Source organism: Crassostrea angulata, chromosome 6 (genome assembly GCF_025612915.1).
Source record: "Crassostrea angulata isolate pt1a10 chromosome 6, ASM2561291v2, whole genome shotgun sequence".
NCBI lineage: Eukaryota > Metazoa > Mollusca > Bivalvia > Ostreida > Ostreidae > Magallana > Magallana angulata.
The window spans coordinates 47,402,928-47,430,545 of NC_069116.1; the positions used below are offsets into that span (position 1 = coordinate 47,402,928).

Below are 27,618 nucleotides of genomic sequence, written 5' to 3' on the forward strand. Positions count from 1 at the left end.
ATGTGTGAAGATGGTCAAAAGATCATTTGTATATTACAAAAGAATTTTTTAAAAATAATAAGCAAGAGGAAAACCTGTAACTTTAAAAGCAAGTTATATTTAAATTCGGACCACAATTGATGCAGAATCAGAAAGAACAATCCCAGGGTGTCCGATCACGGTAAAATCTACCTTTGTTTTAAATTCACATCTCAGTGGATGAATCACATCGCATACCGACTTTAATACGAAACCAGTGCTCTATGGCGGTAAATTTGCTTATCATGCTATATGAAAATTATGTTTCATATCTAAATATGCATGCACTGATACAATGTTTATATCTTTCAAGATCAACCATTTTTTTCTTATTTAATAAGAATTTTTCCCCAAGATTTGAAATAATAACTCATCACAATGATTTAGTTTGTTTATGATTATGATGTTTTATTATACCCATTGTTGAATATTTTGTTGTTGTTGAATAAATTTAAAATACAATCATAAGATTTAAAAAACAAACATAACAAACCTACGATATTCGACAAATATCAAAATCAAAAGGTTAAAGATATTAAATTTATAAACAATGATACAATTTTCAACAAATTTCAATTTTTACAAGTCTATCACAGAAGTTTTGCACCAGTAGATAGGTAAACACACTGGGACTATTAAAATACAGGGGAAATAACTTGCTATCAACAAAACTACTCTACATGTATTGCACTCCATCTTGTGACCCACTTATCTGTATAAAAATTGACAATTCTAAAATTCAATACATACATACAGCACTCTAATCAGAATACAAGGATGTGCATTTACTGTATAATCAAACACGGCACATGTAACGGAGGACATTTAGATTTAACAATTTAATTCATATTTCACAAACAAACAGCACTCATTTTGATAGAATACATACTGCAAAGTTAACATAAATGTATTTTATTTGGTTGTGTATTCTATTTATTGCTTTTGGCGGAAAGCTGCATCCAATTAAACGATTACACTGCTTTATGCCTTGCATATAATTATGTAGAAGAAAAGATACTTTTAGTAATTCACTTATTCAAATCCGCGCAAAATTGATGAATAATTAATTTCCGCCAAATATTGTACAAACTTAATACGTGTATTATACGTTCACAGTAAAAGTTCAATGACAACTTTGTTGCAGCAATGAATTTATCTCTTCAGAAAAATGGAATATGATAAATGTATTGATTGGCCCTTGTTTCTTGTTGAGAGTTCATCTCAGATTAAGACTGTAACAGTTCTACAGTTATCAATGAATTTAACACATATATATATATATATATATATATTACACATAGAGAACTTTAAAAACAAAATGAAAACATCAGTGAAATGAAATATGTTGAACAAAATAAGCTTCAAAATAATTTTTTTTTTCCTGGGGAAATGATTTCACATCAATTACACACAAATTTAGGAATTTGGTTTCACTGAGATACTGTATACAGGGTTATTTTCGTCATGTTATTTTCACCCTTCATCACTTGCATACAGTTTTGCCCTGATTTGAATTTGCCTAGACAAAGTTGTGTTTAAAGAGAAAAAATATGAGCATTGTAATTCGTCCAGTCCTAAATTCACCCTCTGACAACGGGGGTTAAAGGAGCAAAAATAAAACGGGCGAATATTTCCCTCTATGCAGGAACTGGTCATTTAAAAGCATGTCATGTTCTATGTAACGCACATTTGAATATTGGATTGTGTGCCCAAAATGATCTGACTAAACATTCAAAAACGCTAAGTCATGTATAGAATGCTTTTTAATACACAAAAGTCTTCCAAGTCACTTACAACTTTCATGCCATCATTTACAGAGTTCAAAAACAAGGTTAATGTAGCAGAAACTCTTTTTGCATTTTTTTTTTAGCTGAACACAACCTACCATTTTCTGTGTCAGATCACTTTACAAAATTCAAATTCAGCAACTGTTAGTTACAATGCTTCTTTGCAATAAAGTACTACACATAAGTTTTAACACATATTTCTATTGTATATACCTATGAAATGCATGGTAAATATGTCGTGAATGTCATTACGCGCTATGACCAGATTTTTTACTTTCCAAATCTAGTCATGACCAGATTTTTTACTTTCCAAATCTAGTCATGACCAGATTTTCACATGTTGGAGATTGGCAAGTATGCATGATGGTTATGTATGAAAAAAAAGGAAGATGTCAAAATGAAATACATGTATGCTATTTCATAACATTGTGAAATCATTTAAATTTGTGGAGGCCAATTTTCATGGTTTATCCAAATTTTTACAAGGTTCGTTGGAATGTAAATCCGTGTTTACACAAGTGTAACTAAAAAAGACTTGTATCTAATTTTGTTATTAATCTTCAAAGGGCTTTATGTTTTCAATGCATGTACCGATATCCTTTTTAAACCAAGCAACAAAACATACCATTATTTTGCTTGCTTGAAATTCCAACTTAACATTTTATCCAAATGAAATTAATTTTTTTAAATAAACAATTAAAAAAGATTTAAAAATCTTATGAGTATAATGCTTTAAAAATTCAAATTATATAAAGTAATTGTGGTAACATTTATATGTACTGGGTAAATTCAATATATGAAAGTTAGTTGATAAAATTCATTACATGCAGGCACTTGTAAAAACCAAAACATAATTTCTAACAGAATAAGGTATTTTCTTGAAATTTTTAAAATTTGTAAATCCACAACATCATGGATGCCTCCGTGCTGTGGATTTTGTGGGACTGAGTGGTGCTCCTCCAGTCTATGTATCCATCACCGCCGCTAACCACCACCACCGCATTACAGTTTCTTCTCCGCAGTGTCTCGTACACTGCGGAGGAAGATCGGTCATCGCCATGGATACGAACAGACGGCTGTTTATGAATTATACTTTTCTTAATGTCCTTAAGACCCACTGATAGCCTTTTCTTAAAGTTTGGTCTCTCTTTTCCTGGTTTTTCCTTAATTGATGACTTGGGTATCATTTGAGGGGATATGTCACATTTCACAGTTTGATCTCTTTTGACGTCCTCATTGGACATCAAATCTCCATAATACATCCTGATTTCATTTTCATCCCCTTGGGAACTGGTGTCTGGGGTGGCTAAATTTCTTTTAGCTAATTTTTGCATCAACTCTGTTCTAAGTGTCAATGCTTTACTCTGAATATTCTCAGAACACAGAAACTCCGCCTGAGGTTTTGCTGACACTAACTCTTCAGCAGACTTGGATTTCCTTCGATCAAGACTACTACTGTCCGACTCGGATACACTGTCTGTTTCATTGTTTTTGGGACCATTTGTTTTGATATCCAATATTTCTGTCTGACTGTCAATTTCCACTTCTGTAGCTATGGTCTCATCAATGGAGTCTTTGCTGCCTTTCCGTCTTTTCACACTTGTTGCATTCTCCCTCCACGCAACAGACTCTGTAGAGTTCAAACCCTGAGCCTTCTGCCATAGATTTACAGTTCCGCAGTAAATAGGGATCAGAAACTGCACCGGTCCATTATGAGCGTGTAGTGACACATCTGGCCTCCCCTTAATAAGGGGTACCCCATCCCGTAGCCGGGGTAGAGGGAGGGAACAGACAATACCCAGGCTCGTCCCCACCCACAACAAACCTCGGCTGGCCATTAAGCTGGTCACTGTGGTTGTCTTGGGACTTTTCTCATCTGAACAATATTTACTTTCTGTAAAATAAATGTCATAGGCAAGATAATAAATATATCATCATCAAGTATATTATGCGACTCTACACATAATCTATTAATTCAATACTCAAATAATAAGGCAAAGATAGCTATATAATCATGTGTTTGAAAAACTATTTTATTCAAATTTGCGCATTTCCCTATTGATTACCAGTATGCATTCACTTAACAGTAAATTAAAATGAGTATACAAGACTGCTTGCCAGTACATGAGTGCATATTACGTATACAGAGTGACATAATACCTTATATCTGGGGGTTTTCGCGTGTGACAAAATTTGGGATAATGAGGAAAATGTGTAGCATTTTTAATTTGCGTCCGTCGCTTTTTGCGATTTCAAATGTATCTTATAGAAAATGATACAGGACATAATTTCTGCTTAATTAATAATTTGCCATTTAAAAGAGAATGCGAAAAGAGTGAAAATTAGAGAATTGTGATACCGGATATACTAGTAGGGTATATCTAGAAATGTTACAATTCAATTAAAAAAGAAAATCCAGTGTCCCTGTCTATATTCAGTGACAAGGGAGAGAACTCTTACCTGACATCATCCTGTCCACTGTGGAGCCTATATTGATCTCCTGAAGGTTCTCCTTCGTCTCTATGTGGTAGAGGCGGACGTACGACTTGTCCTTGAACGACATCCACAGGCCACACCCAGAGCGGACCATGTCAGCTATCACCGCCTCTCCGTCACACACCAGGCGATCCTTAAACAAACAAAACAGAAGTCAAATTATTGAAAGTACATGCAATATCAGATGATATATATTTTTGAAGAACCATTTGAATAAGTATGAATAAATAGGAATTTTTCTATAATCAAACAATTTACTCTTAGGTGCTTTAGAATTTGATCAATCACATGAAATTTTAAATGTAGTGTTTAACTAGAAGACAAAGAAAGAATTTTTTTAAAGAAAAGGATGTCAACTTTAAAGATTCAATTTTCAATAATACATTTTAAAATTTTACATCTAGCTAGTTCATTGCCTTGAACCACATCCTAATACCAATACCTTTATTAGCATACCTAGACTTCTGAAAACATAGGATTTCTGAAAACTGATATCATGCATGCAGGTTATAGTCAGGGAAGTGATATAGAGCAAATATAACTTCAAGCGGGATGCAAATTTTAGCAGCTAAATCTTGAAACCCTTCATAAACAAATGTAGAATGTAGAGGCATATTTTAATCAAATTAGTATCAAAATTCTAATTTTTTGTTTGAACTTAAAATGAGAAACAAAACTTCCGTAGCACAGATGAAATAAGAAATTGTTAATTAAATTTTTAGTTTATCAATTTCAATATCATCGAATGCTAAAACAGCATGAAAATGATAAAATTGAATGATAATACTGTGAAATCATTAAATTTAATAGGGGTAAATTTGAGTGAATTGTCATACATTTACAGCTTCATGGGGGCGTAATTTTGAGATTTGAAAGATTAATGTTTCATAATTTGTTGAAAATATAATCTTTAGGCAGAGGAGAATCAACAAAATCTTCCAAAATTGAGCCATCTCAAATTTTAATGATTCCACAGTTCTGAAGCACTAGAAGGTGACTAGCAGTCAGTGTTTGTCGACTGATGGAAATTTCAAATTTTGTAGAGGAGTGGAACTATAGAAATGTCAAGTATAAATATATCCCTCACCCACTGTAAATATTGTTTTCTGTTCTGTAAAGTTTAAATCAGTTTTGGATGAGTTTGAATTTTGCAAACCATAATGAAATAGTGTTATTTGAATTTTTTAATTCTAGATTTTTGGAGTTACTAAATTGAGATTAAAATTTTAACATCTGTATTGATCAGTCGTAAATCTAATGACAATTTAGTTGAGAGGTAGAAAAGGGGGCTGTTTCTTGATAATAAAACTAATACTGGTATACAATACATTTTCCCTAAGAAATGATAAAACAGTGCACATGCTATTGTGGCATTTGTTTATTCTTTGGGGAAATCTATCCGAGTCGTAATACTTTAATCTATTATAATTGCATGCAGTGTGTAACTTATCAACAGGTTCCAAACCTATAAAACTAAGATCACAATAAATAATAGTCTAAAAGCCACCATTTAATACAGAAGTGCAGATATTAAACAAATAAACTAGTAAATTTAAGCTGGACTAATTCAAAATTCGCCAAAAAATTACAAGGACCCTCCATTCACTGATTTTTTTTACTTTGAGTTAATAATATTTTATAAACAGTTATCAAGGTGAAAATGTTATAAGTTTATTTTTTTCCAGTGAAAAATAATGAAGTACTATTGTATAAAGATAGCATTTGCTTATTGTATATTATAAGAGAAAAATGTGCAAAATAAAGTTTACAATTTAAATTACCATTTTATCTTTGTCTATTCAATGTTTATAATACATGTACATAAATTGATAAAAAATTATGTGATACACTAAGTAAAATGCCGTGTTTTTTTAAAATTCACATCAAATTATTAATTTGTCACTCAAACTACAAAAGCCCTCAAATTAGTTTGCAGTGTAGAGATCGAGGGTCCTTAATTTTTTCTGCAAAAATCCTCTCAAATCACACAGAAGAAAAATTATATATGTATATACTGCTCATAACAAATTAAGTTATATAATCTATTAGATATATGTAATATATGCTGCATTAAGAACAGTTTAATAATCTAATAAATATATGGTACATGTAAGTAATATGCTTTATAAAAATTGCTATGCAGTTGATAGCTTAATCAAAAAGCTGAAAAATTGCACCCATTATTATTTACTGCTTTTACCTGGAACTCGTTTTCATCCACTGGTATGATATATATAGTATCCCCGCAGGCCACCCATATTTCATCCTCTATAGCAATGATACACGAGATGGGCATGTCACTGCCTATCTCCACTATATGTGGCGAATCCACATTCCACTTCCCATCCTCTGTAATAAGACGAACATGTAACGAACGATGGAAATCAGACAGTGAATTCAACGATTCAGAACTACTTTTACAATTGTAACTTTGACACTTCATGCAATATTAAACATGATAATTAACTTCTAAGAGCTTTTTCCACATACATTACTATATAACAATAGAAATTGCTACACCATGTATACAATCACCCATTCATTCAATTTCATACACAAAAGGACCACCGATTGCTTAAAAGTTATTTGTTACATACTGTCATCTCTGTCATAGATGACAAGTTTTCCATCTCGAAGGCCAACAAAGACCCTGTCGTCTGCATACTTAATCGCCACTGCAATGCCATGACAATAGAATTTACTGCGGGGCTTTCTTCCTCCACTGGTAAAGTTTCTCACTCCATTCTCATCCAGTAGACTGTACACAAGTATTCTGTCAATAAATTAACAGAAATTAGAACAGCTCCAAAGAAAACAGTTATTTAAGCTGAACACTGCTTGTAAATAGCCATTGTCCGCCATATTTCTCTCTCATCACCGCTATCCCTTCAACCCCTATATAAGCTGCAGACCTCTTAGCAGTTTAAAGTATTTTGCTGTAGAGGTCTCACCTGTGTGGACATACATCTTGCCTCGACGTGTTACTCGGTCGCTGTGAAATTATCAAGTTTTATGCACTTTTTTCAAGCCAGAAAAAGGTTAACATCAAATAAACTGGTAAAAATATAATCTACATACAGAATATGCACATAAAATAAGAATTAAATGCATAAAATCGAAAGACCACAAAGGAATACTACATGTTGGCCACAAGTTTCAGGTGTGCAATCGGGTGTAACAGAATGGAAGGGTTTATATACCAGGTACCCGTGTGACAGTGCCTATTTACGTGTGGTGTTCAGCTTTAACCTATAGAAAAGGAATGAAACTGTGAGGAGAGGAGAAAAAGGGAAATTAAGAGGAGAGAGAAAAAGAGAACTTATTTGAAGGAATGAGACAGGGAAGAAAAGAGAGATAAAGGAGGGGATCGACAGTCCTGATCAGCAGGAAAAGAAAAGGAGAAAAGAGTTTAAATATGGATTTACATATACATTTTCTTGACTTACTCGCACTTTTCTGTTGACATCCACACTGTGTCTTCCACAAACGCCTCGTCTTGGTCAGTGATGGAAATGGCTGGTACTGTTTCCACAGTAACAATCTCTGTGTCTGCTGCCTTGAAGGATTCAATGAGGGTGAGTCGTGTTGTGTGGACTGAGACCAGGGACACCTGAGCGCGGGTTTCAGAGGTTGTCACTACCCACAAATGCTGCATGCTGATGTCAGAGTTACTCCCCCTGCCAGACAGGTAGACGGGCACAGCACACTTCACCTGGTCATGAATGAAATCACATGACACTTACATCTAAATATAGATTTTTAGCAAAAAAAGTCATCATGACTATTACTTCTAAATCTAGTTGTTTACAATATCGTTACAATATATCATTCTATTAAAAACTTGAAGCTGTAGCCTTATCTTGATTTTTTCAATAACCGTTAAAAGTTTTTTTCCTATTTACAAAACATTATAAAATCTAAGCCCTTGTTCATATGAGAAATGTATTTTGAACGTAATAATGGTGTCTGTTTATAAAAAACAAAACCTAAAGAGAAAAAAAAGAAGACTTTTATTCATACCTTTGTGAAGTGTTTGGGCAAGTCCACTGACATATGTCTGACATACATGGCAGGTTGGTGAATGGATTTCTGTTTACCTGAGGTACTGGACATGTGCCAGCTGGGGTTGTTTAATGGATCTGTAATAACACCACAGACTCGTAAATATATGCTCAACTCAACTCGATAAAGTAAAATAGTTTTAGTTACATCTATTGATCATCTAAAGTGAAAGACCAAGATGGGTAATCTTTCACCTTTCTAATTTTAAATACACATGTATTATCTTTTTTTTAATGTTCACAGGCATTTACTAGTAACCTGATATGGTCTCCCTTAGTGAAATGTACATGTACAACCATCATTCTTTATTTAAACAATGCTTTCTTTGGGGATTCATTCGGGATATGAAGGTCGTGTCACTGCAGAAAAAATACATAACCCACGTTAGCGGGTTTTGTAATTTTTTTCTGCAATGATCGCTACCTTCATGACCCGCATCATGGCCGCATGAATCATCAAAGAAAGCATTTTATTATTTATATTTACATCTTTCTTTTAACTAATTTATAAATTGATTATGAAAAGTAAGTAAAATTCACTCAATTACTGTTAATGTACATAAGTACGTTGGCTAAAAGAAACAGCCATATCATCTCCTATGAGACTTTGAGTCTGACATCATTATGATTATTTCGTGCAGTCCGTGATTTTTCTTTGGTCGTTGTTGGCTTCAACCAATCAATAAAAAGGGTGTGTCAATTTTAGTCCTGTCAATTTCTTGTCAGTTTCAGCCGTTGTAGATTTCGACCAATCGATAAATGGGGCGTGTAGATTTTAGTACGGCTGCTTCTATAGGGGATATTATACTTGGTAGATGTAAATATAGAATATCAAAGACACATTACAAACCTTTTGTGAGTTTCGTCATGATAAAATCAATGCTCCATTCCTGTCTTATCTCTGGTGAAGACGTCTTGAAAACAAACCGACATTCTTTTCTAAAAATGAAAAAATCATTACAAATTTTCCCATGAAGCATTTAATAACAATTTTCAACATTTCATTTCTTGGTAAATGAAAGGAACTGACTAAAGAAACATATTAGGAGCATTAATGTTATAATATAACAGACTGCCTTATGTAAAAATAAATTGAATTTGTTAACACAATCTTTCCCTCTATTTGGAAGCCCTAAAAAGTGATAGTTAAACTTTGGGAGACCTGTGAGTGTGTTATACCTTACCCAGTGTATTTGGGATCCTGTAAAGTGATGGTAGAACTATTGAGGACCTGAAGCTGTTGATCCTTTGACTGGATTTGCAGCTGAAGGTCTGTTATGGCTTCTTGGATTTTATCCTCAGTAATACCCTGTAAAACATAAATCATTACAAGTCCAGTCTAAATGATATTTAACCCCCCCTCCCATTTTCTGAATGTTATTCACATGTGAAAAAAATTCCCCAAAACCCCCCAAATAAAATCAACAAAAATTCTGCCATTGCAAATTAAACATCAATGATTCTCCAATACCTCAAACAACAAGACATTAGACTGAGTATAGATATACCTCGTATGAGAGTTTGAGCGAGTTGGTGAGCGTGCTGATTTGACCTAGGACGGAAACGTCATGCATCATGTCACTGATGTCACGATGAAGGTTAAAAATGTCATCCTCCTTACTCTCTGGAAAAATACAACATAAATACATGTATAATGAAAATCTGTTCTAAAAATGTTGTAAAAATTTAAATCACTGAATAATCTAATAAGAGTCTTTTTAATGAAATTGTTAAAGTAAAAGTCACAAATATTCTTATATATAATGAAAATCTATTCTAGAAAACAAACCTGCGGACATATTTTATGATAATCTATTCTAAAAATTTTGTCAAAATCGAGTGCATGACATCATGAAGAAATAGATGAAGTCAACATGATAACAAGTGTTACATATGAGACAACTAGTGTATTAATGATTCATTGAAGAAAACTTGCCTACTACTGCCGAGTGTATACTGTATTTGTTGGTGTTGACTCTCACGATGCTCTGCATGTCTGGGGTAATGGCCGTGTCTTTTAGCTCCAAGTCACACAGAGGCTTCACCCATTTGATCTTCTGTTGATTATTCCTTTGGAATAAAAGAATTATATTTCCTTAACTGAACACAATGGGAAAGGAGTAACTCCTTTACATGTATTCACTAAAACTTCCTGATCTGTCAGTTTATCAATAGTACAAGAACATAATGGTATTCCTGAGGCCTGTTCAACAGAAAGGCTCTGACAAACAATTCTGTTAGAGATAAAGGAAATTTTAGCAAGATGAGTTCTATAATATAACAGGTCTCTTGATTTCACTAATTGAAGCTAACTACTGTAAACCAACATATCTTCGCAGCTACTTCATTTCCCGATTTACTTCCAATAAACTGGTTCGCGACCACTAATGTTCGCAACCAAGCCTTATCCAGATCCATATTTTGTTATAACAACCATACAATAAAGACTGGTTCGCAGCGAGAAATATTCACCACAACGAAGCTCTTTCGAAAATGAAAAAGTGGTTTACAGTATCACTTTTTATCACCTTCAACCAAACTCGAGGTTTGAGTAAGTTCACTGGGTTTTTTTTTTTTTTGGGGGGGGGGGGGGGGGGCATTTACGTCTAATATACTTTGGTTACATCTGTATGCAAGTGTTTTTTGTAAGATGAAAATAAAATTGTAAATGATGAATTTAATAAACTATGCATGACTTAATTGCAAAAATCCTATCATTTTATACAAGCTTTTTAGCCTTGTTATAATGGCTTAAGATTATATGTGCAAGTGTGAATCTATAATGTTATCTCCACCTGAGACAAGTATTTATATAGAGCCGTACCCCTGCATAGAGCAGCAGATGATGCAGTCGTCCAACAGGTACAGCTTCCTCACCTTGACAGGTGTGCCTCGTTCTGGTGACTACAAAACACAACCACCACCGTACAGTACAAATACAGGAAAGAGAAAGTCAATGAACAAATTAAGAGAGTCTTTATTTAACTTAAAAAGTTTTCATATTTTACTTTTGATAAAATTCAATCAGATATCTACACCAGAGCTACACAAAGCAATATCCTATTTAAAAAAATACAATTATTATAATATTTGTGTTAAAGAACTAGCAATTATATGCATGAATTAAAGCTCAGACTCTTACGACTTCCTCCATGTCATCCTGTCTGACGAGGCGGCACTGTTTCTCTCCAGGAATCTTGAAGTTGAGCGTTTTCTGAAGTTTCTTGGACTGGAAGAGTTCCTCAGACTCGCGTTTACGCTCATTGAGCATGTGGGTGACGTTCTCCAGGTCTGTGAGGGCGGTCTGGAGGGACGACCTGTCATGGTGATGATGAGGGGTGTACTTCAGTAGATCCTGGGGTAAAGGACATTTCAAGGTCATATCAGAAATCAAACTTGTCTTTATCCTCTAAAGTTCTTCTCCAATGCTTTGTATTAATGTGACACATATATATATAACCTTGACCTCAATGAAATACAGTGCCCAAGTTTATCACATTATCATGATTATTTAGCTGCATTTATTTAACTAATGCTAGATTTGTACACAGCCTTTGTAGGCTTTATTGAGATGCATTAACTGTCACTAGAATTCAATATTTATAAGTTATACATTCTGAAACCTTGACCTCAGTATTAAGTACAGGTGGTGGGTAGTTACCCTTTACACTAGTGAGCTGTCTAACCTTGATGAGCATGATGAACTGAGGGAATCTCTGTATTGGTTTTACCATGAGACCAAACAATGTCAGGCGATCTATACTCTTCTTTGATGTATTCTGTTTCAGAAAAGTAAAAAAAAATTGTTTTACTTCACTTAATCTGTTTTTTTAAGAAATAACAAAACAATCAGTACTGGCAGTAGGTTACTCTGTCTTAACTGACATTTAGGAATTCCTCTAGGCCTGGTTTTGAGATCTGAGCTGCCTTGATTTCCTCCATTGCCATGGGAAAGTTGTTGACATATTCACTGTACACATTCACAACCATGTCTCTAGAAAACTAAAAGCACAAGACCAGAATCATGTCACAGTGGTTCACAATAAAAAAACCCCAGGATAATCTACCATTTATGAATGGTTGAAATCTCTTACTGATGCTGTAAATATTGCTCCGATTTTTTCCTCTGTGTACCAGTTTTTGACGCTCTCTGCTAGTTCTATCTGGAACATCCTGTGGTGATGAAGAATTTCCTGAGCCTTGGAGAAAACCACTGGAACACTCTCCTTGTCCAGGTTAAATGTAAACAAAATGGCGCTCTTGTAGTCCTACAATAACCACAGTTATGTCTCAAATTAGTTTTCTCTTTGTGAATCTTTAAACATTACTGTAATTTCCCTATTTCACATGAGAACTTAATTCAGTGATTCCGCTGATTTGAATTAAGTCGCAAGAATATAAGGTGACGTTGTAAGCACCAATTTTTAAAAATAATAAATCATATAGTTCAATTTTTTTTTTTTAATTCTGGGAGGGTTGCTTCCCGTGTTTATTTCTTGTGTTTAACAAGGAATCTACAGTAAGAAAATGTGTCTTCATTGTCAACACTTGTACATACCATGAACAGTTTAAATAGCAAATGTGATGCCATTTTTAATCTTTTATACAATTATAATTGTTTAAATCAGAAGAAATTTATGTAAGAAACTTCTTTGCAACTGTAAAACACAGTACAGTAAAACACGGTTACAGCGAACATGCTTATAATAAATTGACGCTTACAGCGAAGTGATTTTTATTCCCCATGACTTAATTACATGTTGTAAACTTGACGGATATAACAACTTACGCTTATAACGAAGGAAAATTTCTGTTCCCTCACAGTTCGTTATAAGCGTGTTTTACTGTACAACATTTGATAAAAACAAGAAATGAATTTAATATAAACTTTCACAAGCTATATAATGGATGCAAATGTGTATTTCATTTTATTGGTTTTTTAAATTATCGAAAAATTATATTAGGTAATACAAAATTTTTGTTCAATCAAAAATCTACTATTTTGATTAATCTAATAATTGAATCATCCTACAAAAAGTCTTGGAATGGGATTTTTAATGCGAGTTCAAAGAAAGGTTGCAAGATTTCTTACATTAACAATCCTATCCAGCGCATCTAAGTAAGACTTCTCGCTGTCAATGATGTTTCTCACTACATGAGCCTTCTTCTCCTGAAATACACATTATTCATGGTTACACCATGTTCAACATCAAGGAGTCAAAATATTTCAGCATAATTTCACATGCAAGGAGGTAATATAAATATCAACCAATAATAGCTTAATATATCTAAATGAGACGTGGTTAGATATTGTTGCATATACAGAACTGATATATTTCAATAGGTAGTACTACAGTCAATTTCACCTCAACAAGTATTCTTAGAGGGGATGCAATATATAATAAAGACACAATTGGCTGATCTTTGATCAATGCAAAGTATATATAAATAAATACAGTAGAACCCACCTACATTACACATACTTGGTACATGTATTATAATGTGCAATATTGTATATTCCATACATTAGATTAGATATATTAGACTAAAACCATATTTGCATGACTACTGTACATGTACATGTATTGTGTTTTCCCTCTTATTTTAGTAAAGAAAAGGTAGTTTATAATTATCACAACTTTGTTGATTTTGATGATTTTGGGGGGGGGGGGGGGGGGGGGGTACCGTTAAATAGGAGGGTATACCTATGGTTCTAATAAGCTTGATAAGCTCAAAACATTCTCACAGCCTCAGCCAACAGTAGCTTTCTCAGGGGTGACAAGTTCCAATGTCACACTTTTATGTAATATCTATATCACATAGTACTGTATAATTTGTAGGTATACATGCAGATCAAAGTATCTTTTAAAACCTCTTTCAAAAATATAGTGCAAGTAACAAAAACCTCAAAGCAAAGCTACAAACACATACCTGCATTAAGCACAACAGAATAACACAGAGTGATATAATTTTATAGTCTACACATTTAATAAAATTATGTATCTGAATATATATAATTATTAACATTTGCTGAACTAAAGCTTAGTAAGTCTCAGTATGATGGCTATTATTGTATAGGAGCTAGAACCTTCAAAAGTGTTGCAACCCCTAAAGTAAGCAATGATATAGAAGAGTTTTTTTAAGGCCTCTTCATGGCATAGTGCCCCCTCGATTCAACCAATTCATACTCACTCCATGCTTTGTTGTTTTGAAAAACTGAGAGGAACTGATTTTTACCTAATTAGTAATCAAATTGGCAACATTAATAATTAATCATGAACATTATTCTCTGGACCAAGATAACAATATACATCAATATTTTACATCTGATAGTCCTTGGATTCCTTATTGATATTGCTAGAATTCCTTAAAGTAATAAACAAATCCAAGGCTAAGGTTAATGTTAAATTTTGTCAAACAATGTACCGGTAAGCTACAATTGTTTGTTTCAATAAAAGTCTTAATTTCTTTTAAAAATTCGTTGTAAGACTTAGTGGAAAAAAATTTCCTGAGTGTAAATTTGGTTTTCCAGTAAATACATATGAAATACAAAATCAAATAATAATAAAATTTAGAAATATTTCCTTTAAACATTTATAAACCTTTTATACACAATATTAATGTTCCTTGTTGCTTCAAGTACCAGCAAACCTTGATAAGAGTACATGCATCACCCCCCCCCCCCCCTCCTTCCAACAAACTCTTAAATATCTTTTGCAATGTTAAAAAAAAACAACATGAGGAAAATGCATACACATGTACTTCTCTTTCCTTAAAATAAGGATGGATATGCATCTATAACCAGAAATAAACTTTGTAGTGTATAACACCTGTTCCTTTTTGATACCCTCTGGCGGGGGTGGTAGATTGGGGGGTGGGTGTTTCTCCAGATTGATCTTCACAGGTTTGACTGGACACTCTTCCTCTGAGGGGGTCCTTTCTGGTCGGACCCTATCCGGGGTTGGTGGGAGGGGTTTATCTGGGTACTCCGATGTATCTATCAATAAAAATCTACCTAAGACCAAATCTTGATACAATATGCTACATATATCATTTATAATAACACACGTAGTTCCCAAAGCAATTACTAGTATTACTTTTCGGCCATACTTCCTTACTTACTTTATAGTACTTCCCGAAGCAAAAGCTATTGAAGTACTTTGAGTACTTGAGATCCATAAAAAAGGTTTTAAAATGAATACATTAAATTTAGATAAGCTGTTCAATAGGCTGCAGTCATTTTGAGATTAAAATTATGATAGTGTACTGAATTGCTTCGTTCATGTAGAACAATTTAAATATGATTTCAACTTTTCCTGCCATGCACTATGAAGAGTTCTATAGATTTTATGTCTAGTATATGCATCAGGTACCTGTTATTTTTATGCCATTTCTCTTAAAAAATCGAGCATTTTTCACCTCAAGCTGTCACATACAAGTTCTAAAAATTTTAACACTCTGGTATTTGAAATAGCACTCTCGAGCTCATAAAATGGTGAAAAGTAAAATGATTTTAGTTTTTGCAGTGTGAGGGGCCTCAAGTTTTACACAAGTTTAATTACATGTTTTGAGATATGCCCTCAACACAATTTAGTATTACCAGTATTAATGGTATTTCCCATGTGATACCAACATCCATTAACTTGTTAAATTAATACTGGCTTTTATTTCACTGCTATATATTTAAGGTTAAATTGCTGTATATAATTAGGGTAAAATTTCATTAAGTAACCTCTAGAAGACACAAAATTAAAAAAAATAGCACTAACTGATGTATTCCTCCTCTGATGACCCCCTGAAGTCCGACCCCCAGGATATTGTGCTGTCGATGGTGGAGTTCCGATGGTCTCGGTGAGGAGACCGTGTCCCCACGGGCTCATAGAATTCCTCACTGTCACTGGCCACTGCCAAAATACAACATCACAACTACATGTGCTTATTACTATATATCCAGTTATTATCGCAATGAACTAGCTATAGTTTTTTGCCTTTTTTGCGATAAATTTTAAATCGCAATTAAAACACACAATATGCAGAAATTAAATATAGAAATTTATTAAAGAGGTTTGTTCCTCTGCTATTTGGTAGACATTTTGGGTCACCTCTTGTCTAAAATTCTGCATCGTTTATACTCTGGTATTTTTATCATACAATGCCAAATAACTTATATTCAATAAAAAAAGTTTTAAAAACCAATTTATCTGTTAATTGCACTTTCAGTGCAGAAAGGTCAAGTTAAATTCACAGTAGCTTGGAGAGAAGCATATAGGACATCAATTTTTGTTTTTGATTTAGTTAAGCTGTGTATGTATATAGATAAAAAAAATTCTTTATAAAAAAAACTTAAATACTTTTGATTGCAGGATCCAACCATCTTAATTTGCATAAAATGACTATCACAAATAAAAGTATCATATATTTACCCCATTTTTGCAAATTTATTTAGACGGCACAAAAAATTAATAGATAAACATTGTCCTTTCAAGATTACAATAATTTTTTATTTTGTATCAAAATACAGTTTTTTTAAGTTGATTATTTTAATTGTTTCATTGTGTATAATTTGATTAGGAAAATTTCAGATCATATCATTCAAACTAAATGTTGATAATAATAGACAGTATGTACTTTTTCGAAACGAAATCTGGCTTACCGACAAGTGCAAATCCATTAAGAACATTTAACAATTCATTTCTTAGTTGTATATTCATTTTCTAAAATACTACATGTATATCAAGTACTAGCTCTTCCGAAATAAAAACTCAATATTTAAATTCCCATTTCCCTCTATGTCCTGAATCAATTACAGTCATTTACAGATCACATTTCAATCAAAATTATCTTTTAAAATGGTGTATTCATTGGTCAAAGAATAACAACGATATACAAATCTATCACAATAGAGTTAAATGTTATGGAAATAATTACCACTTAGACATTCTAATGTTTATAATAAATGAAGGAAGACATACAGAACATGACCTTGACCTCATGAAATTTGCCTTTAAAAACATATAATGAGAGTCTGGTTGTTTTTCCTTAACATTTCTTTATTACTAACTGTTTATATGGCAAATATGATATGCTCATGCAGGCCACCATTAAAGAAGTTGTTAGTTTCCTCTTTCCAGACATTGAAGAAAGATCTAGAGTACCTGACTATATACTGGTAATGAATATTTTTATTAATCTTACTTTTAATAGTTATGTTATTATATCAAGTTGTATGGAGTTATTCAATCATTATCATTAATTCATTTTCTGTACAATTTCAAGACAAATTGACACGTAATCAAACTGTATTGGAGAGGAATATGATAAAAAATTTTAAAGGTGTTCAAATTATGGAATATATAATGACATTATATTAATAATCTTATGAACTTGGTAATCTCCTGGTTTTTATTCACTACAAGTATAGAAAGATCCAGTTACTTCATCTGAAGAACATTTTGACTGTGTTGAAAAATAACTTAATTATGGTTATATTCTACAGATATAGCAAGAAAAAATATACAGTAAAACAGGGATATAGCAAACAGGCTTATAATGAATTGACGCTTACAGCAAAGAAGTTTTCATTCCAATGACTTTATTACATGTTAAAAACTTGACATATATATATCGAATTACGCTTATAACGAAGTAAAATCGCCTGTTCCTTGCTTTTCATTATAAGCGTGTTTCATTGTACAGTATTTTTACATCTTTCTGTTGTATATGTCTCTAACATTTACTCCTTAATTTATCTCAGTAAATAAATGGTTAAATATTTGCATGATTGTTCACTAGGTCAAATCTCACACTATTTTCCTGTTCACAAAGATTTCTACATGACTGTATATATACACACGTACATACATTTGTTCATTATACGGATAGAAGTGTACCATATAAGATTGCCTATATTGGGCAGTTCATCTCTAACTATTTGTTCATGCACGATAATAAAAAACTTAAAGGTTCATGTATTCTCCCTTTTCCGGAATGTAAAAAGCTGAATGAGACCAAAAATGTGGTAACTGTGACTGCAGTATGATGAGGTTTTTCACTGGGATTGTGAAGTTATGAGAAATATTTCCTAAATCTAAGAGTCCAAAGTGTAGCATTCACTTTCAAATTGAACCACAGTAAAGTGATCTCCTTATTTGGCAGGTGGCTATAAATAACTATCTGTACAGTAACTTCATTCTTTGAAGCACACAAAATAATATATGACAAACAATATTTCAAGTGGAATATTGAAGAAAAAATAACTACCCATATATTTTTTTTAAAGGGGGGGGGGGGGGGGGTTGTGATTATGTATGAACCCCACTATATTTTGGACCTGGTTTCAAAATACCGCGATATATTGACTTGACCCCCCCCCCCCTAAAATATTGAACCCCGGATTCAATATACAGTAAAACACAGTTATAGCGAACATGCTTATAATGAATTGATGCTTATAGTGAAGTGATTTTAATTCCCAGTGAATTTATTACGTTGTAAACTTGAAGGATATAACAAATTATGCTTATAACGAAGCAAAATTGCACATCCCTGGTACGTCGTTATAAGGGTGTTTTGCTGTATTATTGTCATGATATTTTGAACCCAGTCTGCTTTTCAATTGCTATTCGAAAGGGGGTCCAAAAATATTATGGCTGCGCTATATTCAACCCCGTCCTCCTATTTCCCATTCCCATTGGAGAGGAGGTTTAAAATATTATGGATGTAATATTTTGAATCCCTCTCCCATGTCCAATTCCCTTTGGAGAGGGGGTCAAAATATTATAGCCGCAATAAATTGAACCCTCTTCCTATTACCTATTTCCTTTAGAAAGGGGTTTCAAAATTATTTCAATAATTATTCAAATTATTTTGCAGCCATAATATGTTGAACCCCTTTGAATTGGAAATTGGAAGAATAAGGGGTTTCAATATATTGCGGCCATGATACTTTGAACCCCCTTTCCATTGGGATTTGAAATAGAAGGGGGGGGGGGGGCTAAATATATAGCAGCCAAAATATCTTAAAACCCCCTCTCCAATAGCAAGGAAATTTATCAGGGGGTTCAACGCTTCCATAATATTTTGATATTACTACTCCAATAGCAAATAAAAAATAGTTCAATATATATCACGGCCATAATATATTGAACCCAGGGTTCAATATTTCATAGGGGGGTTCAATATTTCGCTGTATGTTATATATTGAACCTGGGTTCATAATATCGCATAATATATTGAACCCGGGTTCAATCTTTCGTGGTATTAAAATATTATATGACACTGGTACAAATGTACTTATATATGCTGATCGGTTAAGCCGACACCTCTACAATAGTAACATATATCTAAATTTACCTTCATCATATTTCCCTGACCCTACAAATTCTGGGTGTTTCTCAACTTCGTATGTCTTTGGGGGATCTGCAAAAAACAATTCATTAATAAATTAGATAAGACATAAGATATCATTATGTTATTATAATCATATCAGTCCCTTCATCAAAGAATGACAAGATTTCAAAATGCCAAAATTCAACTGAAATGGCATTCTAAAGATTCAACATACTAAACCTTGATTATTTACATAAAAAAGAAGAGTGAAAATCCATTTCTAAACAAAAGCAACATAAAATAATAATGAAAAACAAATCAAATCAAAGCAAACTGCCTCCACCATGTACCGGTATGTCTGTTTATGCTTCAATCATTTCATAATCATAATGTTTTTGTTCAGACAAGAAGTTAACACATATCATGAAAAAAAACCTTAACAAGATAATATTAATGCACTGGCGTCGGAAACAAATTGAAAGTGGGGGGGCTAGACTAATCCTCTGAAATATTGAGAAAAAAGTAATTCCCAAAATCATGGAAATCCTAATCCGGGGGGGGGGGGGGGGGGGGGGGGGGGGGGGGGGGGGGGGGGGGGGGGGGGGTATACCTATACTTCCCGTAAAAAAAATTTCCTTACCCAACGATTTCTTTTTCCAAAATCATGAAATTCCTAATCCGGGGGGGGGGGGGGGGGGGGGGGGGGGGGGGGGGGAGTATGCTTCTGAATCCAACTTTTCAATCTCTCAAGGTAAATTTAGAAACAATTATCTTTTCTGCGAGAAAAAGGGGGGGGCTGAACCCTCTATTATGCTATGTTTCTAATGGTAAGGTATAAATTTGCAAAAAAAGTGGGGGGGCTAAGCCCCCCCTAGCCCCCCCGGTTCCGACGCCTATGTAATGTGTCAAAATTGAACAGAGAATCTATGAAATATATTCGTAAGGATGTAATGTAAACAAATTCAAATTCCTCCTTATATCTACCCTTAAGTGTAACTTACAATGTTTTATCTTTGAGTAGCAGTAAGTTTTACCAATCTTTCAATTATCATTATTTTTTTTTGCTATATCAATTTGATAAAAAAAATAATTTAAATTTTCCTTGCTTATTTATGTAAAATCAGTAAATTAAAAGATCATAAAACTGAAAAACTAAAATAAATTAAGCCCCATCAATTGTTTAATTTCTTTAACATGAATATCATGCCCAACAGACATGAATTTATTAACTTTAACAAGCATTGAAACTAATAATCAAACTTAAAGCAGGATTTGTCAATGGTACAACTCAAGATGATACAGGAATTAGAATCAAATGTTACCTAATTTCAAATCCAACTGTTACCTGTGAAAAGGATAAGATGTTCAAACTGTGTCTGAGTTAAAATTGAGAGATATTTTGTGTTACCATAGAGACACACGTATAAAACTTATATTTTTCCAAATACAATGTAAGAGCCACATAAATAGCATGTATTATGTAATAAATTAACTCATGAGGCATTAAATAAAATATGCATATATAACTATGGGAATAGAACTTAGATCAACTACTTGTACCATAGGTTTCCACATTGACAAGAGAATCTGGATTTCCACATGCAATCAAATGCACCATATTTTTCATAAACTAAGGAACCTGCCTTGCAGATGATACAGTTCCCGCACACAGTTTCCATACAAGGTTTCTATCTCGGCTCGCATCGTTTCTCCCTGCTTGACCCTCAACCTGGGCACATCCTCATCACTTACGTTTCCATAGACACAACATTCTTCCAGCTGAATTTCGGGAACATTTGGAGTGACATATTCCTCCTCCGATATATATCGACTGAGTCTCTTCTCCGCCCTCTCTTGAGCTTCGTTTGTCTTTAAAACTTTAATTGGCCTATTAGGACTCTTCATTTTTAAATCATTTCCACTACGTAGCCCATTTCCGAAAAATTGATTAGTACTCAACATTGTATTGCATTTCGTTTTTTCATCACACATAGAATTAGTGTCCACTTCCTCATAAATGTCCCCATCCTCGTATGTTGGACTACTATCACCCAAAACTGTGATGTAGGTATGGGGTCCCTCTGGTACAGAATCACAACTCTCAATGTTTTGATAAATACTTTCTCTTTCATCCATATTTAGCAGTAAAGAGTGAAGTGTCCACTTCAGATACATGTATGGGGGTTTGCCCGACACACTCTGAAACATTCACATGCTTTGGGACCAATTACAGGCCACAAAAACAATAGGAAAACCCACTTCATTGTACATTAATCATTTCCAAAATATACCATTACACATGTAGAGTAGAAACAGAGGATCTGTATTTCAAAAGTCCTAGGTTTTGAACTGCAGGCTATGAAGTGATCAGTGGAGATTTGTTACATCAGTAACTCTAGCTTCTAAACAAGAGATCGAGTTCCATGTTTGACCGTTAGAAAAGCAACATCATAAAGATCAACATAATTGTCTTCAATTCCTCATCCAACAGTAAATTACCATGAAACTACTCAAATGGTTATTTTCCAATTTTTATATAATTTCGCAAAAATTTGAATCTAGATAAACTCCGTGATTTTGTAATTCATGGTAAACTTTCTGAATGCTCCCAAACATTCCAAGGATCTGCTAGCTGCATCCTCGATCAGAAATCACAATAATGTTTAGTCATCCGTAAATAATTTCACAGGGTTATAATTCAACAGAATAACCAAGGTAACAGATACTGAAAGTTAATTAACCATTGAAGACCAGGAAACGCTGGTCGGAGCTCAGAGAGTGTTACACACACTTTGTCATTTCCTTGATAATCAATGACATTGCATGTGTGTGGCGAAGAGAGCCAACTTAACATTTACGTGATAGGCATGTGAATATGTATTGCCCCAAAAATGAAGGACAAAATTTAATATGTATGACATACAATCAGGAATTAAGCTCAATAATCTTCAATTTGAAGGACATTGCATAGGAACTTGGGAAGAAGCAGCCCTGGAGTTTGTGTGTGGCCATACATCTGAGTTGTGCATGATATCGTTAGTATTTATCAAGCTTTTTTTTTCTGCTTAGGTTATTTAAAGTCACTTACTTTGTGATATTCGAACTTTTTTCTTACTCTTCTCTGACAATTATAATCAGATTGTGCTTATACATGTATATGTTAAAATCTTTACATTCTTAAATATATGCATGTGTATCCTTACATAAATAAGCATGAATGTGTGCATGCATACTCATCTTCCGATACTAGAAAATGAACTTGCTGCCACATACCATACCGGTAATAAACATTAAATGAACACGATTTCAGACCTTGTATGGAGACATCAATAATAAATGCCCAGTATTACCTCTTCCTCCTTGCTTCTTCCTGTAAACCCTGCCATCAGATCCCTCTTCCACTGAAGCAAGCAGTCTCTTGCCACTATGGAAGCCATAAGGATGATCTGTGTTGGTGGACTCCCTCTGGGATTTCCCAAGATTTAGGTGGTCATAGCAAGCACTGGATTCCAGGGGCGTGTCATAAAGAGGCTCCCCTGTGGTGGGGTCAATATGGCTATGGTCTGTCTCTGTAGTCAAAATGCAATCAATTACAATTTCTAGAAAAAATGTCTACTTCAAATAAACATTGTAATCTTCCACTTTAGAATTCTCTATTATAGTCAAAATAATGACCTTAAAACTGAATTAAAGTTCCAAATATTTTTATTTTTTGTTACATGCACTAAAATTACCCTCTTTTCATTATCATCTAAAATGTGAAATTTTTCGTTTTCAAATTCAAACTATGTACAGGTACCAGTATATAAAATGGAGTCACCTGTATTTTTTCCATTAGCTGCTTTGAGAGCATTGGCTTCCTTCATGGCATCAGTGGGATCAGCATAGTCATCTGACCATGGAGGATCGTATGGACTGAGTTTCTTCTCTGGTTTCTTATTCACAGGAGCAACAAATTCATACACATTTTCCTCTACCAAGTTTTCAGAATCAGGATCAGAATCCAGATTCACGTTTCTAGCCAGTGAATAGATACTGGGCTTCACCATTCCTGGAAGAGGCTGAGGGGCTGTCTTAAATGCCGAAGGTTTCCATGGATTTTCCTTGTCTGTAGAATGTCCATGGGAACCAGACCGGGGTGAAGATTCATTCCCCGAAGATTCTGACCTCGGTGATTCCAAGTTGCCCCCTGACCCTAAGACAGGAGATTTTGAGTCCCTCCCTGACAAGTGATACTCATCAATGTTCCCCTCCCAAGATTCTACAATTTTAAGCACATGCCCCGGAGAACCTGGCTTTGAGGAATTGTCACTGTCAGCATCCACACTCGGATGGAGAGATTGGTCCTGGTCTACGTGTAACTCTGGAAGCAAAAGTGGGGAGGAATTTGGCTGTTTCACAGTCCCTGAAGAGTCACTGCTTGCTGGTTCTCGGTCATGGCCTGGTTGACCACTGGATGACTGAGAATTCTGGGTAAAACCAGGTTTGACACTCCATGCATCATCATATGTTGGAGACTGGTCGCCATTATGTGAAAAGTTGTCTGATTTCAATTTATCTCCCAGAATCTAGGAATGAAAGTTAACAGGAACAAACAAAGACAAATACATGTATCATCAAATTTCTTCAGAAAAAGTCAAATAAATGCACACAAAATTTATCCATGCATTTTTTTCTTAATTGTTCCTGACAAAAAACCTTTAAATTATCTCCTTCTTTCACAGTTTGCTTATACACATACTCCAGCAAGTGTGTAATAAGACCATCTTCTTTGAATTTATAATGTCAATGACACTTTAACTTATAACCTAATAGTAATAGCTAGGCTGAAAAACAATCCATGCGCTGCTACCTTTTATGGGTGATACCACATAGTCCATGAAATTTGATCTCTGACCCATAAATTGACATGATTCCACAATAAACAACTCTTCTTTATAATAAAGTAACTTTAAACCACTTGTTAAAATGATATAATGGCTATCATGTGTCTTTAAAACCCTTTATGTTCCTTTTAATATGTACCTTGAGATCATGGTCAGAACCCCCCCCCCCCCCCCCCCCAAAATGGTTAAAACATCATTTTCAGAATCTGATGTGTTTATGCTAAAAACTCACAGGTGCAGCATCATTCTGCAGTACACCCTGTATGTCGTCGACTGTGTACCCCTCCCTGCCAGAGTGCTCTCCCTCCTCATCCTGGGACCCCGAGGATTGGACAGCAAACAGGAAGTCGGTCTGAGACAGGCCCTGCACAGCCTCTGCCTGCTCGATCTGTTACAGAATAGATCAAACAATATTGTAAAAATGACAGAATTACTTTTAAGAGGGTTAAATGGTTGTGGCCATTTTAAAGCTATATCGGTCTCCTTGAAAAGAAGAGCTCCCAATAGATACATGTATTGGAAAATACTGTGGAATCATTGGGGCTATTTTTCGTGGATTGCTTAAAATTTACAGGTTTGTGGGGACGTAATTTCGTCTTTTATATTATACCTACAAAAGGAATTTAATGGACCTTATAACCCTAAATTATTAATTCATGGAAGATGTTAATTCGTGGATGAGAGGTACCAACAAATTCCACGAAAATTGAGCCACAATGAAATCTAATGATTCCACAGTACATCAAATTTAAAAACTTAGATATTAAATACATTGATTTTTTTTATATAACCAAATGATAGATTAAGATAGATTATGATAGCTTAAAAAATCTCATTTATTAAAATATCTAAGGTAGATCTGATGGTTAATTTGTTGACTTCAAACTTTGTTTGAATTAAAATGGTACATCATCAAATTCTTTGGACATCAATATATTTGATTGCTCACTGGACCAACCAAGATCATATCCCGGTGAACAGTCTAAATTTGTATACCACTGCAATTCATTTTTTACATGAACTGCTAAATGTACATGACAGCAGCAACAAATCTCTCAATATTAAAAGAAGCATATGTCTTATAAATGGAAATAAGTTAGTGCAGCTGACAAAGACTTTTCTTTATATATTTTTTATGTAATTTAAAGTACATGTATATTTATAAGCACTATAACCAATTTAAGCCTCAGTCAAAACACTTGCTTCATTGCATCACATCACTGTTTCTACAAGAGTTTCCTGTCAAACTAATGGGGCCAGGAAATTCGTCTCATGGCCCGTTGATTCTGATTAATATCATTAGTACTTTGACTAATCATCCTAACATTGCCCTACTACTGTACACAGATTATCCGGCTATAGCATTCCTTTCAAGTGACTGACAGTACACATGTGAATTTTAAGTGCTACTTTCCCATGCTGTCAAACATAAACAGAAACAAGTACTTTACACTTCCATTAGTATTTACCTCCAATAGTTTCATACTCAGAAAAGGGGACATATCCTGGAGACTGCTTCTTACCGGGACACATGAACTCTTCACGAAACTATAACTGGACCATTATGGTCAATGAGAGCACAATTTAGCAAAAAAAATTATACAAAATGTCACATGATCTGAATAACTTCAATCAAACAAAACGCAAGAAAGGTATTAAATTAAATTATGTCTGCCTCTACACATTTTAATCAGATATGTCTCTATTTAGGCTATATGATATTCATTAAGTGCACATACTGCAAAAATAGGAATTCTTTAAAAGTATTATAGTTTCCGTGTACTATACAGCTGAACCTCAGTATTTGGGACTCTATGTACCGGTACTTGATATGGAAATCTTAAACCACTAATTCTACAAGTATTTGGAAATATCTCCCACTTCTTGAGATTTTCAATGAGTTTGAGTTAACAAGATTTTACTGCATGTGAATATAAATGAAAGGATGATTTAAGAAAACAATGATGAATGTTAAATCCTGACATCATACCAAATGTGTACTTGAAGTCCTTGGAATGGTGGTTTCTTTATCTCTTCCAGCCATCCTAGAGTTTTGCACCAACTAAATTCTTGACCATGTCTTGGTTAAACCTGTATTAACTGTTACCATTTTCAGGAATCTTTCACCTGACAATATACAAAAGATTCATAAGTATCGATCAACTAATCTAATTTTTTTTCTCTATTCATACAGATGCTAATCAAATATAAACGTTTGGATATTACTGGCCATTTGGTTCATGAGAAGATTTTAAAACACCCCAACCCATTTTCATTATAATCTTTCCTAGAAAGATTAAGTGGGTTTAGCCTGGCCTTCAATTGAACAATCCTGGATACTCTTAACCTAATGATGCTCTATGCCTAGTTATTTGTTTGAAATTGGCTTGGTGATTTTAAGATGAATTGGGAAAAGTTAATGACGATGAAAATGACAACAACAATTAACAGACAGCTTGTTCACAAAAAAGCGCATTAGACATTTAGGCTCTGGTGAGCTAAAAAGGTATACAACGAAGAAATTGCTATAAAGCTGTCTGTCCAATGCATTCAATAATTGTTCGCTCGTTGATGTTGTTTTGGTAGTTGCCTAATGGATATCAAACCAATACATAACAGCATAATGTGGAAGTCAAATTTGGGGGGAAAAAAGTTTTCATACGATGCAATATATTTTAAAATTGATGACAGTACTATAAAATCACATGTTCCAAAAAATTGCATATACTTCGTAAAGGAAGTAAAATTGAAAGTAGAGTGTCTATCTACGTACTTGATCTTTATAACACTGTCGATCACTGTAAAATATTATAGATACCCGATCAAAAGATAGAAAGAATTTGTTCAGATGCTATGACTTTTACCTATCTCCCATTACACAGGTGCATTCCTTCATTAGCGGTTGTAACCTTTAAACCGATCACGGGATGCTAACATATTTATCAATGCCATTTAAATCAATTTCAGTTCTAATCGATGTTTATTTACCTGTCAAGTAATCCGGAAGTCCAATTCCATGTGGAACTACTGTATGTAAGAGGC

The 27,618-nt window shown here is 34.0% G+C and overlaps 2 protein-coding genes across 6 annotated transcripts in view; both read right to left on the bottom strand.

Moving 5' to 3' along the window:
* The window catches only part of LOC128187011 (inactive pancreatic lipase-related protein 1-like), a 41,908-nt gene that overhangs the window by 14,217 nt on the left and 73 nt on the right, over positions 1-27,618 (bottom strand). The window lies entirely within an intron of this gene.
* On the bottom strand, positions 378-27,578 carry LOC128187008 (rho guanine nucleotide exchange factor 10-like protein). 5 transcript variants are annotated; one of them, XM_052857023.1, is made up of 27 exons: positions 27,441-27,578; positions 26,567-26,703; positions 24,809-24,964; positions 23,511-24,258; positions 23,041-23,259; positions 22,779-22,811; positions 19,715-19,780; positions 16,132-16,266; positions 15,193-15,359; positions 14,555-14,599; positions 13,455-13,532; positions 12,457-12,630; positions 12,248-12,364; positions 12,049-12,141; positions 11,505-11,717; positions 11,187-11,266; positions 10,299-10,432; positions 9,871-9,986; positions 9,547-9,671; positions 9,213-9,301; positions 8,322-8,440; positions 7,748-8,013; positions 6,899-7,074; positions 6,502-6,650; positions 5,389-5,412; positions 4,266-4,434; positions 378-3,699 (listed from the first exon to the last, which is right to left on the bottom strand). In XM_052857023.1, exons 2-27 carry the CDS (start codon positions 26,618-26,620, stop codon positions 2,693-2,695), a joined length of 4,752 nt encoding a protein of 1,583 aa, XP_052712983.1. In that variant the 5' UTR covers positions 26,621-26,703; positions 27,441-27,578; the 3' UTR covers positions 378-2,692. The 5 variants fall into 5 exon arrangements, with proteins under 5 accessions (XP_052712983.1, XP_052712985.1, XP_052712986.1 ...); XM_052857025.1 differs by lacking the exon at positions 22,779-22,811 and having other exon boundaries at positions 27,441-27,577; XM_052857026.1 differs by lacking the exon at positions 14,555-14,599 and having other exon boundaries at positions 27,441-27,577.

What these genes read in the sequence shown, in the direction of transcription:
- LOC128187008 (XM_052857023.1), bottom strand. Translation starts at nt 26,620, where the DNA reads ATGGCTGGAAGAGATAAAGAAACCACCATTCCAAGGACTTCAAGTACA. An exon ending in TGCAGAATGATGCTGCACCT is followed by an intron (nt 24,259 to 24,808) that starts GTGAGTTTTTAG and finishes TTTCATTCCTAG; the next exon opens with ATTCTGGGAGATAAATTGAA. An exon ending in AAAAGTTCGAATATCACAAA is followed by an intron (nt 19,781 to 22,778) that starts GTAAGTGACTTT and finishes TGTTTTTTGCAG; the next exon opens with ATCCCCCAAAGACATACGAA.